The sequence below is a fragment of the Musca domestica genome, unplaced genomic scaffold, assembly GCF_030504385.1.
Source record: "Musca domestica strain aabys unplaced genomic scaffold, Musca_domestica.polishedcontigs.V.1.1 61, whole genome shotgun sequence".
In the NCBI taxonomy this organism is placed as follows: domain Eukaryota; kingdom Metazoa; phylum Arthropoda; class Insecta; order Diptera; family Muscidae; genus Musca; species Musca domestica.
The window spans coordinates 4829681-4844123 of record NW_026712367.1 but is presented as its reverse complement, the minus strand read 5'-3'; the positions used below and the strand labels follow the sequence as shown (position 1 = coordinate 4844123).

The 14443-nt window shown below is 34.9% G+C and overlaps 2 protein-coding genes across 4 annotated transcripts in view; both read left to right on the top strand.

Annotated features, from left to right (window-relative positions):
- The window catches only part of LOC101892248 (brain-specific angiogenesis inhibitor 1-associated protein 2), a 43141-nt gene extending 35734 nt beyond the window's left edge, over positions 1 to 7407 (top strand). Inside the window, exons 8-12 of one of the 2 annotated variants that reach the window (XM_059129483.1) lie at positions 21 to 231; positions 291 to 757; positions 815 to 1000; positions 1074 to 1222; positions 6896 to 7407. In XM_059129483.1, coding sequence (XP_058985466.1) covers positions 21 to 231; positions 291 to 757; positions 815 to 1000; positions 1074 to 1222; positions 6896 to 6935 — 1053 coding nt within the window. In that variant the 3' untranslated portion in view covers positions 6936 to 7407. Of the gene's footprint in view, positions 1 to 20; positions 232 to 290; positions 758 to 814; positions 1001 to 1073; positions 1223 to 3133; positions 5217 to 6895 lie in introns of those variants that run through there. The other variant, XM_059129482.1, reaches the window with a different exon arrangement.
- A 2672-nt stretch (positions 7408 to 10079) lies between these two features.
- On the top strand, positions 10080 to 13188 carry LOC101892420 (putative Dol-P-Glc:Glc(2)Man(9)GlcNAc(2)-PP-Dol alpha-1,2-glucosyltransferase). 2 transcript variants are annotated; one of them, XM_020039405.2, is made up of 7 exons: positions 10080 to 10457; positions 10907 to 11138; positions 11197 to 11521; positions 11586 to 11728; positions 12166 to 12342; positions 12405 to 12982; positions 13033 to 13188. In XM_020039405.2, the coding sequence occupies exons 2-6, from the start codon at positions 10983 to 10985 to the stop codon at positions 12954 to 12956; spliced, it is 1353 nt and encodes a 450-aa protein (XP_019894964.1). In that variant the 5' UTR covers positions 10080 to 10457; positions 10907 to 10982; the 3' UTR covers positions 12957 to 12982; positions 13033 to 13188. The 2 variants fall into 2 exon arrangements, with proteins under 2 accessions (XP_019894964.1, XP_005190941.1); XM_005190884.4 differs by having other exon boundaries at positions 10081 to 10457; positions 12405 to 13188.
- Positions 13189 to 14443: the final 1255 nt, after the last annotated feature.

Genomic DNA, 14443 nt, shown 5'->3' with positions numbered 1-14443 from the left:
ATCAGCCAATTATGGTTTAGGAACGTCTTAAGGATGCCGAAGATTCCCATGCCAATGGCTCGTCATCGAATTTATTGAAGAAGTCACGCAGTGTTGATGCTCCGTTCGGAGATATGCGCAGTTTGCACGAGACTCACGTACCGTTCACACAGAACTCTTTGCCACGTGCCAAATCCGATTTCAATTTGAACAGTTCGGCCAATTCGAATGGTGGCAGTGCCAATATGCAGGGTATATGGATATGTTGTTCAGATCAGATCAGAGATTTAATTTTTCATTTTTTTCTTCAGGTAATGACCACACCGACAATGGCCACTGGGACCAGCGTACTGTGGTCAAGGCCCTCTATGCCTACATGCCCTCGGGTGAGAATCAATTACCCTTCGAAGAAGGCGATCGCATTGCCCTGGTGGGAAGCAAGGCCAAAGGTTGGCAATTCGGTGAGAATTTGCGTACCCAAATGTTCGGTTGGTTCCCCATAGCCTACACGAATGCCGAACTGATGTTGGAGAGCAAAATGAAAATGGACCGAGATCAACAGCATGGCGGTCGGTCAGAACGTTTTGAGAATATGCACTACGAACGTCATGGTGGTGGTGGCAATGGCGCCCAATCATTGCGCAATAGTTATCACGAATCGTATGGCATGGATTCGCAACAGGAAATGGACAGTGATGCCACCTATCGTCGTCCCGAGCGGGCCGAGGAATCATCACCGACTCGAATGTTTGGTGATACCTACAGGAATCAGAAGAAGGTGAGTTACGACAATTTCTTTAAATTTTAAAGATTTTCATTATTTCCCATTTTCCAGTATCGCCCCTCGGCAGCCGGCAATCCCCGTCCCGGGCCACCACCCACACTGCCCGCCCCCGTACCCTCGGCCTCGAATGGCGGTCGCATGCTGAATTCATCACAAAGTTTTTGTGCTCCCAATGGCAGCCAGATGGCCATTGAGAGACGCAAACAGAAATTACAAAACGGCAATCAAATGAATCATGTAAGTGCCAGCCAAGGGCCTCTCAAGGCCTCTTCTCATATAACTTTACTGATTTTCGTAAAATTTCTCCCAGCAATCATCCATGAATCAAATGAAACCAGCTGCTGCTGCCAAAACATCCCTGCACAGCAGCAATGACAGTGGCTTTGCCAATGAGCCACCACCACAGCCGGAAGTGGATTATTCCGATGATGATCAGCCAACTAGTCGAGTACCCATACGGTAGGTTGAGAGTGAGGGTGGTATAAAGAGCAAATTTTTGGGAAATAGTATTGCTAAAAAATTTGAGGGGTAGAAGAGGACTCTTTAAAAATAAATGAAAGATAATTATTTAAAAGCCATAGATCCGACTACTATTATCGAAAATTTAATTATCGATGATATTTTCTAGAGAATATGTTGTTATCGAAAACGATTTCTATAAAAAATGTTGTTATCGAAAAGGCTTCTATAACAAAAATGTTGTTATCGACAACGTTTTCTATAGAAAAAGTTATTATCGAACAACTTTTCAATAGAAAATGTTGTTGTCGACAACAATTTCTATAGAAAAGGTTGTTATCGATAACGGTTTCTATAGAAAATGTTATTATCGAACAACTATTCTATAGAAAATGTTGTTATCGATAACAATTTTTATAGAAATTGTTGTTATCGACAACACCTTCGATAAAAAAATATTGTTATAGATTTCTATAGAAAATGTTGTTATCGTTAGATAAAATGTTGTTATCGACAATAATTTCGATAGAAAATGTTCTTATCGACAAATGTTTCTATAGAAATGTTATTATCGACAACGGTTTCTATAGAAAATATTGTTATCGACAATAATTTCTACAGACAATTCTGTTATCGACAACGGTTCCTATAGAAAATATTTTTATCGACTACGGTTTCTATAGAAAATGTTGTTATCGACAACGGTTTCTATAGAAAATGTTGTTATCGACAACGGTTTCTATAGAAAATGTTGTTATCGACTACGGTTTCTATAGAAAATGTTGTTATCGACTACGGTTTCTATAGAAAATGTTGTTATCGACAACGGTTTCTATAGAAAATGTTGTTATCGACAACGTTTTCTATAGAAAATGTTGTTATCGACAACGTTTTCTATAGAAAATGTTGTTATCGACAACGTTTTCTATAGAAAATGTTGTTATCGACAACGTTTTCTATAGAAAATGTTGTTATCGACAACGTTTTCTATAGAAAATGTTGTTATCGACAACGTTTTCTATAGAAAATGTTGTTATCGATAACAATTTCTATATAAAATTTTGTTATCGACAATGTTTTTATAGAAAATTTTGTTATCGACAAGTTTTTCTATAGAAAATGTTGTTATCGACAACGTTTTCGATAGAAAATGCTGTTATCGACAAAAATTTTTAGAGAAATGTTTTATCGACAACAATTTATATAGAAAATATTGTTATCGACAATGGTTTCTATACAAAATTTTGTTATCGAACACATTTTCAATATAAAATGTTGTTATCGACAAACATTTTTAGAGAAAATTTTGTTATCGACAACAATTTCTATAGAAAATATTGTTATCGACAACAATTTCTATAGAAAATATTGTTATCGACAACAATTTCTATAGAAAATATTGTTATCGACAACAATTTCTATAGAAAATATTGTTATCGACAACAATTTCAATAGAAAATGTTGTTATCGACACCAATTTCAATAGAAAATGTTGTTATCGACACCAATTTTGATCACATTTCCATTTGAAGGAGTTGATATCGATAGCATTCTATCCGAAAATCTTTGTTGATTTAGATCTTTAAAAAATAGTTATCGATTAAATATTTTAAAGATGGCCTCTTCTACCCTGTGTTCTTCTTTATTTCAGTATTTAACCCCGGTTTTTAACATTACTTTTCATTTGCATTATTTTTGTAATTAACAAAATATTTTTTAATATTTTCCTTTAATTTTATTTTCTTTTGCTTATGTTTTTAATACGAGCTATTTTCTTTTTTGTGTTTTTATTTCTTTTTATGTTCATTATCGCCTCATCCTTTTTTGTGTTGTATCGTAACATAATCTCAAAAAAACAACCAACTTCACATATCCCTGCTAACCCCTAAATGAAACCCAAAAATCCGTTAGACGTCGCGCCGACACAAACTCACACATTTCGACTAATCGTGAGGTGGCCTCTTGGACTTTGAATCGCAATTTCCGCAGCAGCATTGATAGTCAAATCGATGATCGCAGTTTGAAGACCCTGAATCGCAATTCGATGGGAAAAATGCGCTACGATTTAATTGCAAGTGACGATGAAATCTTGCAGGCCTCTTCGGGTGGCATAAAACGCACAAAATCTTTTTGGAAATTCGGTGGAGGACGCCACGAGGATATTTTGGCTGGCATGTCACTGTGGCAACATCGTGATTTGGTGGCCACACCCAATGTTGATGAGTTACGCGATGAGGGTTATCGCACCACCAGCAGTAAAATGGAAAGTGAAAAGGAAATGGACAACAATGATGGCACTCTGACTCTGACAAAAAACAATTCGAATCCCTCAAATAGCTCCTCCCATGAGAAGGCAGCTGGTAGGGTACGCAAAGAGAGTATTACCAGCATGGAGATGTATGATGACGATGAAAACATCTATGGTCTTACGCCCATGGTTAGGGAGCCCATGCTAAATCGTAGTGTGGTGAATAACAACTTTACGCCCAAGTCAAGAATGAAAATTATGAAAACCATTGAAATTGACATTGAAAATCCGGGAGAAAATGAACGGCTCAGTACCATAAAACGAAATCAAAAGGAATATCGTGAATCGATGAATAATCGCCAATCCATGAATGAATCGTCAAAACAGAAACAACAAAATACCATGAATAATCGCAATTCCATGGGAACGGGTGGCAACGCCAAGAATAAAATCACTGGAAATGGTCAACAAAACAAGTCGGCCAATTCATCCAGTCAGAATCGCAACAACAACAATCAACAGGACATGTTTCATTCCACCGAGAGTGAGGCGGGAGAGAGTGAATTGGATAACGGTACCTTGAAGATGAGTGATGTCAATAACTTTTTCGACAACAATGGCAACTCTATGGGCGTCGGCGTTGGTGGTGGCGGCGGCATTATTATGAAAACCGTTAAACGCAAAGACATACTCAAGCAATACTACACCAGTGAAGATGATTCCGATGATCCGGAAATAAAGTCAACCAGTTCCGATCCCTATGATTGCATTGTCATCAACGATCATCTGGTGCGTCGCGATGAAAAGCAGCGTCGAGCCATGCATGCCGCCCTACAGCAGGAACATCAAATGGAATTTCAAACGTTCAGAGCCACCACCACATCTTCCTCGGCCACGGCGTCGGGAAATCAAATGTCAAATAACGGCACCTCGAAAAAGAAATCAGAAAGACAATCAGAACGCGAAAGAGATGCCGAACGGCATCAACGTTCATCGAAACAATATCAACAACAACAGCAACAGGAGAGTCAACAGGAAAATCAAATGCGTCAATATGACGATAGCACTTTGCGGCGACATCAATCCCAGTCGGCCCTGTCCACACCCACAGCCACAATATTGCCACGCACCCGACTCATGAAATCATCGAACATGTCCAGCATGACATTGGAACGCAATTCGACGAGCAGTGCTGCCCAAAAGGCCCTGCTCAACAGTGAGAGATCGGCGGCAGCGAGTGGTAGTGGTGGTATGGATAAACACTACGGTAAAACCTATGGGCCATGGTATGATTTTTGGGATCAACCGGAACAGAGCGTGAAGTCGTCGAATAAAATGAAGTAGATGAGAGAGGAGAAGAACGCGTGGTTATGGATTTCTTTTCCGCAGAAAGTGAGGTTAAGGTAGTAAACAAAGGAGAAAATATTTTAATGGGTTTTCAAATCATAGTTATCGGTAAAATTTTCTGTAGAAAATGATGTTATCGACAACTGTTTCTATTGAAATTGTTGTTATCGACAACGGTTTCTATGAAAAATGTTGTTATCGACAACGATATCTATAGAAAATGTTGTTATCGATAACTTTTTTTTATAAAAAATCTTGTTATCGACAATGATTTCCATAGAAAATGTTGTTATCGACAACGATTTTTATAGAAAATGTTGTTATCGGCAACGATTTCTTTAGAAAATGTTGTTATCGGCAACAATTTCTATAAAAAATTATGTTATCGACAACGATTTCTATAGAAAATATTGTTATCGACAACGATTTCTGTAGAAAATGTTGTTAGCGACAACAATTTCAATAGAAAATGTTGTTATCGACAACGATTTCTATAGAAAATTTTGTTATCGACAACGATTTCTACAAAAAATGTTGTTATCGACAACGTTTTTTATAGAAAATGTTGTTATCGACAACGATTTCTGTAGAAAATGTTGTTATCGGCAACGATTTCCATAGAAAATGCTGTTATCGACAACGATTTCTATAGAAAATCGAACAATGAATTCAATCGTCGACAATGAATTCTATCGAAAATGTTGTTATCGACAACGATTTCTATGGGAAATGTTGTTATCGACAATACTTTCTTTAAGAAACGTTGTTATCGACAACGCTTTCTATAGAAAATGATGTTATCGACAACTGTTTCTATTGAAATTGTTGTTATCGACAACGGTTTCTATGGAAAATGTTGTTATCGACAACGGTTTCTATAGAAAATGTTGTTATCGACAATGTTTTCTATAGAAAATCTTGTTATCGACAATGTTTTCTATAGAAAATCTTGTTATCGACAATGTTCTCTATAGAAAATGTTGTTATCGACAATGTTCTCTATAGAAAATGTTGTTATCGACAATGTTTTCTATAGAAAATCTTGTTATCGAACAAGTTTCTTGCAGAAATGTTGTTACCGACAACGGTTTCCATAGAAAATTTTGTTATCGGCAACGGTTTCAATAGAAAATATTGTTATCGACAACAATTTCTATAGACAATTTTGTTATCGACAAAGGTTTCTATAGAAAATGTTGTTATCGACAACGATTTCTATAGAAAACGCTGTTATCGACAATGTTTTCTATAGAAAATGTTGTTATCGACAACGTTTTTTATAGAAAATGTTGTTATCGACAACGTTTTCTATAGAAAATGTTGTTATCGACAACGTTTTCTATAGAAAATCTTGTTATCGACAATGTTTTCTATAGAAAATCTTGTTATCGACAATGTTTTCTATTGAAATTGTTGTTATCGATAACGATTTCTATGGAAAATGTTGTTATCGATCGTTATCATCTGTCAAGGGCTCTATAAAAATAATGATATCGAATTTAAAACATTTCTTCAATTCCTTATTGCTGTCAAATATTTTCTCCCCCCACCACCTTAACCTCCATCGCGGAAAGTTCAAGAGTTTTTTCCGATTTAATTTGATTAAGTTTTGTTTTAAGAAACTTTAAGCAAGGCACTCTCAGCATTTTCTTACCGGTTAAGAAATTGTTTTCGTTTCTTTTACAATTCAAAAAAAAGTAGTGCCAAGTTTACATCAACATCATCGAATATTAGAAATCGAAACGAATGGAGAAAGTTATGAAATTCGTTTTTTCTTTGTTTGTAAAGAGTCTTATTTTGTAAAGTCAGTTTATTATATACAAATATACATACATATTTACTTTTATACATATCTATATTTTTTATTAATTTTTAGTTTTATTCATATTTAAGTTAATAATTTCTTTTCTTCTTTCTTTCATACACATTTGCTAACATCCATGACATTTGTGTGTGTTTTTGTTTCTTTTTTAAGTTCGTGACAACATCAAACAAGTCTTCCATTTTCTGTATTTGAGAAAAAAATATGTATTGCTAAATTTTTTTTTAATATTTTTTTGTTTATTTTTTTATTTTAGCAAGAGTGGTGCCTATCGTAATATGTCCCTAGATTTTTAATTGAAATATCCTGTATTTTCCCCCCTTAAAAATGCTAAATTCCTGTAATTTTTGATTTAGTTTGTAAGCATCTTTTTTCGAATATCTATCTACTTTTGTAATATTATTATTTTTTTGTATATAATTTGTAATATTAATAAAATAAAATATAATTTTGAAACATTTTTTTCAAACAAAATTCCAACAATGATGGTCCATCTGTGCCCACAGAGCTTCACAATTTGCCACCGTTAAATTGCGTCACACAACCACAAATGATCGTTCGGCTCCCATGATTTACAGATGTGTAAATAAATAAGAAAATATTCTAATAAATATATATATTTTTTAAATTTTCCCAATTACTATTTCGAAAAAGTAGGAATTATTTTTAGTTTGCAAAATAAATGTTTTGATTAGAATTCGGAAGTTTTTATTAGTTTTTAAGGAAATTATAAAATAAAAATACTGTTTTCAGCATGTTTTTAAAACATCGTTATACATTGAAAAATAATAAAGTTTTTTTTTTCTTAGAAAAAAAATTAAAGTTGTTTTATTTTAAAGAAATGGCCTGTGCAAGAATGTAAAACGTTTTACTATGATAACCGATTTTCACTTTATGATATCGAAACAAAATTGCTAAACTAATAAATCCCATGGTAGAATTAAGAAGGTAAAGTCATACAATCATGTTTACCATTTTTTTTTTTTTTCAAAATTATTCATTTGACAACATTTTATTGTCAAAGTGTTTATTTATAAATCCATTGTACATTCACAAATAAAAGATGGGAACCTGCTTCCTATTCAGCGAAATTTGACAAGGTAAATTTCAGAAAATGCAAAGATGGGAATGCTTATTTGAAATGATTTTTCCTTCTTAATTTTACCATAGTAGATCCTTGCATGTTCTGGAACAGAGCAAATATTAGCGTGGAATTTGTAATTAGCTTCTAATATTTTTCTACTGTTTTATCTCTAGTATATTAATTGATTTTTTTTTAAATAGTTGTCATCTCTTTTACATACATTCATAAAGAAATAACCGCCGACTCCTACACATGTTAAAGTGTTATCAATCAATTAAGCATGACAAAAAAATGATAGGCGGCATCCCTCATCTATGCGTTGACATCTCTCTGAGTTCAAAATCTAACGGGTGGCTTCCTCTTATATTATGGTGTCATCAGTCCCCTGTACATGCCAAAGAAATCAGAGGAAGAGAGCCATAAAGAAAAATATTTAAAGTTAGAAAAAAAATAAAGATAATTAAATGCATAAATAATTATGATTAAAATTATACCAAACATTACTTCTTACAAATTGTTTTTTAACTTACACGTTTATACATAAAGCACACAACAATAAAGATGTTTGAATGAATTGAATACTCTACACCGAAAGGTTATAGAAAACATCATAAATCATTGAATTTCTTCTGGAGACATGGGCCATTCCCAAGTGATAAAGCGCGGGCTTTAACATATGACATTGTGTTATCAATTCAACGTGGATTCAATGAATGTAAATAGAAACGGTTATCAAGTGCTCGGGCCAAAATCTTTTTTATTACAACAGCCGATAAAAAGATAAAACATACATAAATATAAAAATAAATTATAAAATAAATATTTTGAAGGCCCTGCTCAACAGTGAAAGAGCGGTGGTAGTGGAGGGGGTAGTGGTGGTATGGATAAACACTATGGCAAAACCTATGGGCCATGGTATGATTTTTGGGATCAACCGAAAGGAGAAAATATTTTAATGGGTTTTCAAATCAAAGTTATTATTTTTATTATAGAGCATTTATCTCTGTTGTCCTATCCATAAAATAAGTAAAACAAAAAAAAAAAAACGAGTAAGATGACATTTTCTTTTCCCGATGAATTCTAAAAATTGACATAGATTTGTCTAATTTGCTTAAGAAGGATGCTAAAATTCCTGATATTTTGTGAAACTTTTGTGGGAACTCAAAAGAAACAAAGGCACTTATTAAAACTTCAACGCTACTATTTAACGGCCGGCTCTATCATATGTTTGAGTGTTATCAATACAACGTGGATTTCACGAAAGTAAACAGAGAACATTGATAATAATTTATGATATTTTTTTATTAAAGCAGGCGATAAGCAGATAAAACATACATAAATATAAAAATAAATTATAAAAGAAATATGAATGATGAATTATCTGTATTTATCTATGCTGCTGTATCCTAAATATAAGTAATCCCAAAGAGAAATGTCGTATTTTCTCTCTCGTATAATCTTATCCGATGAATTTTACAAATTAACGAAGATATTTCCGAACTAAATACTGATTAGCTTGCTGAAGAAGGATGCTAAAATTCTTGGCAGTTTGTTTTGAATTCACAAGTTGCTACATTTTGTGGAAACTCAAAAGGAACAAAGGCACAGCTTAAAACTTCAAAACTACTATTAAACAGACGGCAACATCATATATTTGAGTGTTATCAATCCAACGTGGATTTCACGAATGTAAAAAGTGATTATCTGTGATTATCAAGTGCTTAGGTCAAAATCTAGTTTTTTTAAAGCAGTTTTTTTTTTAATTTATTTTTATATTTATGTATGTTTTATATGTTTATCATAAAACATACATAAATGTAAAAATAAATTAAAAAAAAAAAAAATATTTGAAAGAATTGGTAGTAATTATCTATGTTGTTATATCCTTCAAAAAGTAGTCAAAAGCAAAGATGAGTAAGATGACATTTTCTCTCTCAGATACTATTCCCGGATAAATTTTATAAATTCATGTGGATTTTGCCAAGTAAACAATGATTAGTTTGCTGAAGAAGGATGCTAGAACTCCTAGAAATTATTAAAACTTTTTGTGTAAACTCACAAGGAGCAAAGGCACGACTTAAATCTATAAAATTGCAATTAAACAGACGACTCCATTATATGTTTGGATGTTATCAATCCACGGTGTATGTCTCGAAAAAAAGAAGAAGCAGTTAATAAACTGCCCAAATTATCAAGTCTTTTGAAGCCCCATAAAAGCCAGTCAAATGTCAATCTAGTCCCGCGCAGAGATAGAAGCGAGATAATTGTAGAAGGCTATGAAAATTGTAAAATTATATAAAAAAAAAATTATTTCTAAGAACATATATTTGGTTTCAAATTTAACTTTTTTTAGCGCCGAAATCTTGCCGACGCCGTCAAAATAAACAGGGCGCCGCCGACGATTGGTAAACAGCGAATGAGCCAGCACCGAAATAATCGTACCGCTACGTTGTCTGGTCCCACGGCTCATTTAATGAATGTGACCAGCTGATTCCGCGTTTTCCTCAAGTCTCATTCGTAAACAACAGATTTCTCGGACGTTTTGCGTTACACACTCATTCGTAAACAACAGAGGTTTTCAATAAATTTTTTTTTAAATTTTTTATCGTGTCTTCTTATTTCTTTCGTTGGGACGGAGGTGATGGACATAAACTCACCTCCTATCAAGAAGAATACTGAGGATATTGAAATTGGACACAGTGGTTGATCAAGATTATCATATATTGGAAAAACAGTGAGTAAAATCCTAAAATTTCAATTGGGTACGGGACATTATTGGTATAGGAGTCTTATAGGTTAGGTCTCCCCGGGGACTGTTACTGTCGATAGAAACAAGTAAAATGGAAGAGGAATAAGTATAAAAAATATTTTAAACAATTTTTTTATTTGTTAATTTTATAAAATGTTTAAAATAATTGTTCTAAAAATAAAAAAAGGTGGTTGTGTTTATTACCGGCCCACCGGCGTTTTTCTCTCTCTCTCTCTCTTTTATTTACTCTCTCCCAGCAAATTTTGACAGATTGGCACATTTAACGATATAATTAGTTGAATCCTTTGTTCAATAGCCATAATAAGACTCCTGGGAACAAATTTGAAATTTTGTGTTGACCACTTCGCACACTCTCGCATTCTTCTCCCAGTAAATTTTCACTATTTCGCACATTTATCTTGAATTTATTGCAGAAAAGGGATAATTATACTCCGGGAGACACTACAAATCCTAGTGGCAACTTAAACGCATCATTGGAACCACAGCAACATGAAAACCTATTTGCTGCCCATTTTATTGGTGCTGGTTTTTGCAGCCTATTCCCTGCCCCTGTTTCTAAGGGTCTATAGCACCACTCAAATGGTAATCGATGAGGAATTCCACTTGAGGCAAGGCCTGCGCTATTGTAACAAACAGTTCAAGGAGGTAAGACCATAAAACAATAATAAAGTTTTTAAATATATGTTTGCTTTCTCTCTTCCAGTGGGATCCCAAGATAACCACCTTTCCGGGTCTGTATTTCTTTGCCCTGCTTCTAATACCATTGGAGTTTTGTGAAGTGCTGGGTTTGCGATTGATTTCGTTGATGGCGGCCGCTGTTAATGTTGTCCTTTTGTATTATATAAGACGCAAATCTTTGGGTAATGCCCATTCCACATTGGCCGCCCTGGAAGCTGTAACTATAGGCAGTCTGCCGCCGTTGTATTTCTTTAGTCATCTATATTATTCCGATACATTGTCATTGACCACGGTACTGTTGATGTATGTCTTTTGGCAAAAGGGTAGCCATTTACAGGCATCTGTATATGGTAGGTTTGTTGGGAATTAAGTGTTTCCGGTGGTCGACTAATCGGTTTTATTTTTGATCCTTAGCTGCTGCTAGTGTTCTGATGCGCCAAACCAATGTTGTCTGGGTTGCCATGGCGTTTGGTACAATGGCTTTGGATTTGGTTACCGTGAAATATGCCGAGTTGAAGGGCATAAAACCAAATGAGGTGCAAATCTATAAACCAAAGGTAGGAGGAAAACTTTTGGTTATAAGGTAACAAAGAATATATGCAGCTCTTGAAGAATATGTGCAATTCTGGGCCTGATTTAGGTGCTACTGGTAGTTTGCATGGCTTCCCTGGTCATCTACTGTAATGTAAATAGCATCTCTGGCTATGCACTTTGGAGTATATGTCCTCTCAGATCATTTACTGCAGAGAAGATGGACCCATATGGTCTTCTTAAATAAATTAAGTAACCTTCTAGTCATCTGCAATATATTAGGGCCAGATGTGATTTTGGGCATATGATTCTGAGTCATCTGCTAAAATAAGAATTAAATCCTTTTTATCAACTTCTGACAATTTGCTGTATCCTGTTAGACAGTAGATGAGCCCTTTGGCTTTTTATGTTTTGACATCTTTTTTGGCCACCTTTTAACACATTTCCTCTCCTTTCTTTTCAGGTCATTTTGGACATTTTGAAACGTTTCGAACTTTTGGTAAAATGTCTATGGTATATTGTTACCCAAGGATGTTTCTATTTGGTTATCATTTTACCATTTATGGGCTTTGTATATCTTAATGGCTCCATTGTGTTGGGAGACAAGAGAGCACATGAAGCTAGCATTCATGTGCCACAGGTAATTTCAGAAAATATCCCAATTTTTTTTTAATAATAATCATCTGCCTTGTTCCTTTGCAGCTCTTCTACTTTGCCATTTTCTGTTGCTTCTTTGGCATTTCGAATATCATCAATAGATTCCGGGCCACCATGCAAGCTCTGCTCGAGTATAAATGCGAAATGTGTATGCTGACTGTGGTATTTTTGATGATTGTACGCTTCAATACCCTGGTCCATCCCTATCTATTGGCCGACAATCGCCATTATATCTTCTATATATGGCAGAGACTCTATGGCCGCTATTGGTGGTTCAAATACGGCATGTGTCCCGTGTATGCGGTCTGTTTGATGTTCATCCATCAGGGCATAAAGCATTTACGTTTTAATTTAAAATTTATGTTCTGGCTTGCCACTGCCATAGTTTTATGCTTCCAACGTCTGCTGGAATTACGCTACTTCATAATTCCATTTGTTCTCTTCCGTTTGAATACCCGTCCTAATTTGAAATCTAGTCGTGCCCATTGGATAGAATTAAGTTTTAATGTTCTACTGAATGCCATAACATTTTATATATTCTTTACCAAAGAAATCAAATGGGATAATTATAAGGAACCCCAAAGGCTTATATGGTAGAGAATGAGAGTGCACAAACGGACATGGTAATCAAACTTATTTATTGTAATTTTAATGCATTTTTATTTATTTAAAGAAACATGACTTGCCTAAGCAAACTATAATTTAGAGCCCACAAAGGTAAAATGAAATAAAAAGAAAAAATATCTGCTGGAAACCAAAATAATGGGAGAATTGCACAAAGCAGTAAAATGAAATAAAAAGAAAAAACTATCGGAGAAGCAAAACTTGATCCTGGAGGTTAAACATTTTGAATAATAAATGAGTAACCTATGGTAGAAATGGCATCGTGGTGGATTAAGGTAAAATAGGACAGGAAATTTACTTTCCACAAAAAGAAAAGAAACATTTTACCATTTATAGGTAATTTAAACTATTTGAAGATTTCTGAACAGAAGGTGGACTGCTAAGTCAACCAAAGAAAGGAGAAACTAAAGTAAAATGAAATAAAAAGAAAAAGAGGAGATTCCAAATGGAAGATAAACCGAACCAAAACAACCAAAATATTCAAAACGGATTCCACAGGATTTTTGGAACTTAGAGTTAGAACCAGATTAGCAGAACCCAAACAGAACACGTATAACTGTTACAACAACAGATTCCACAGTATTATTTATTAAAAAAGACATATACAGGGTGAGATAAAAAAAAATGCAACAGAGTCAAACGCCATAATTTTTACATTTTTTTTTTAAATTTTATTGAATGAAAGCAAAAAAGGTCTGCAGTAGCATCAAATTTTAGAATAAGTTAAGATTTGTTCGAATTGGTCATCTTTTGCTCTGCAGCATTTTGGCCCATTCCAGGCGAAGCGCTTGCTTGAGGTGATCGACATTTTAGCATTTTTTAGTGCCAACTTTGCTTTCCAAAATACTCCAGATACAATAGTCCAACCGATTGGTATCCGGAGATTTTTATGGCCATTGTGCGCTGAAAATGAAGCGAGGAACCTAATTTTGTAACCATTTTTGGGTGGCGCGTGCTGAGTACGATGGTGATGAGTTTTGTTGGAATGTCCAAGGTCTGCGACCATAAATAAATAAACCCTCCAAAAAATGTTCGCGATAATAATCGTCATTTATTCTGATGTTACTCTGCGGTATTTTGGCCAACAGTGATCGACACTTTGGCATTTTTTAGTATCAACCTTGCTTTCCAAAATACTCCAGACACAATAGTCCAATGGATTAGTATCTAGAGATTTTGGTGACCATTGTGCGCTGGAAATGAAACGAGGAACCTCATTCTTGGGTGGCGCGTGCTGAGTGCGATGCTGCTGAGTCCGGTTGGAATGTCCAAGGTCTGCGGCCAAAATGTTTGCGTGCCCAAGGCTTCAATACACCCTCCACAATATTTTCGCGATAATATTCGGTATTTATTCTGATGCCACGGTCGATTAGTATGAGCGGAGAGGACCAGCGGCTGTTATGGCCACCCACACCATCACCATGGCAGGCCAGCACTTGAGAAGTTCTGGTGGCCAACCG

What these genes read in the sequence shown, in the direction of transcription:
- LOC101892420 (XM_020039405.2), top strand. Translation starts at nt 10,983, where the DNA reads ATGAAAACCTATTTGCTGCCCATTTTATTGGTGCTGGTTTTTGCAGCC. An exon ending in TTTACAGGCATCTGTATATG is followed by an intron (nt 11,522 to 11,585) that starts GTAGGTTTGTTG and finishes TTTGATCCTTAG; the next exon opens with CTGCTGCTAGTGTTCTGATG. An exon ending in TGCAAATCTATAAACCAAAG is followed by an intron (nt 11,729 to 12,165) that starts GTAGGAGGAAAA and finishes CTTTCTTTTCAG; the next exon opens with GTCATTTTGGACATTTTGAA.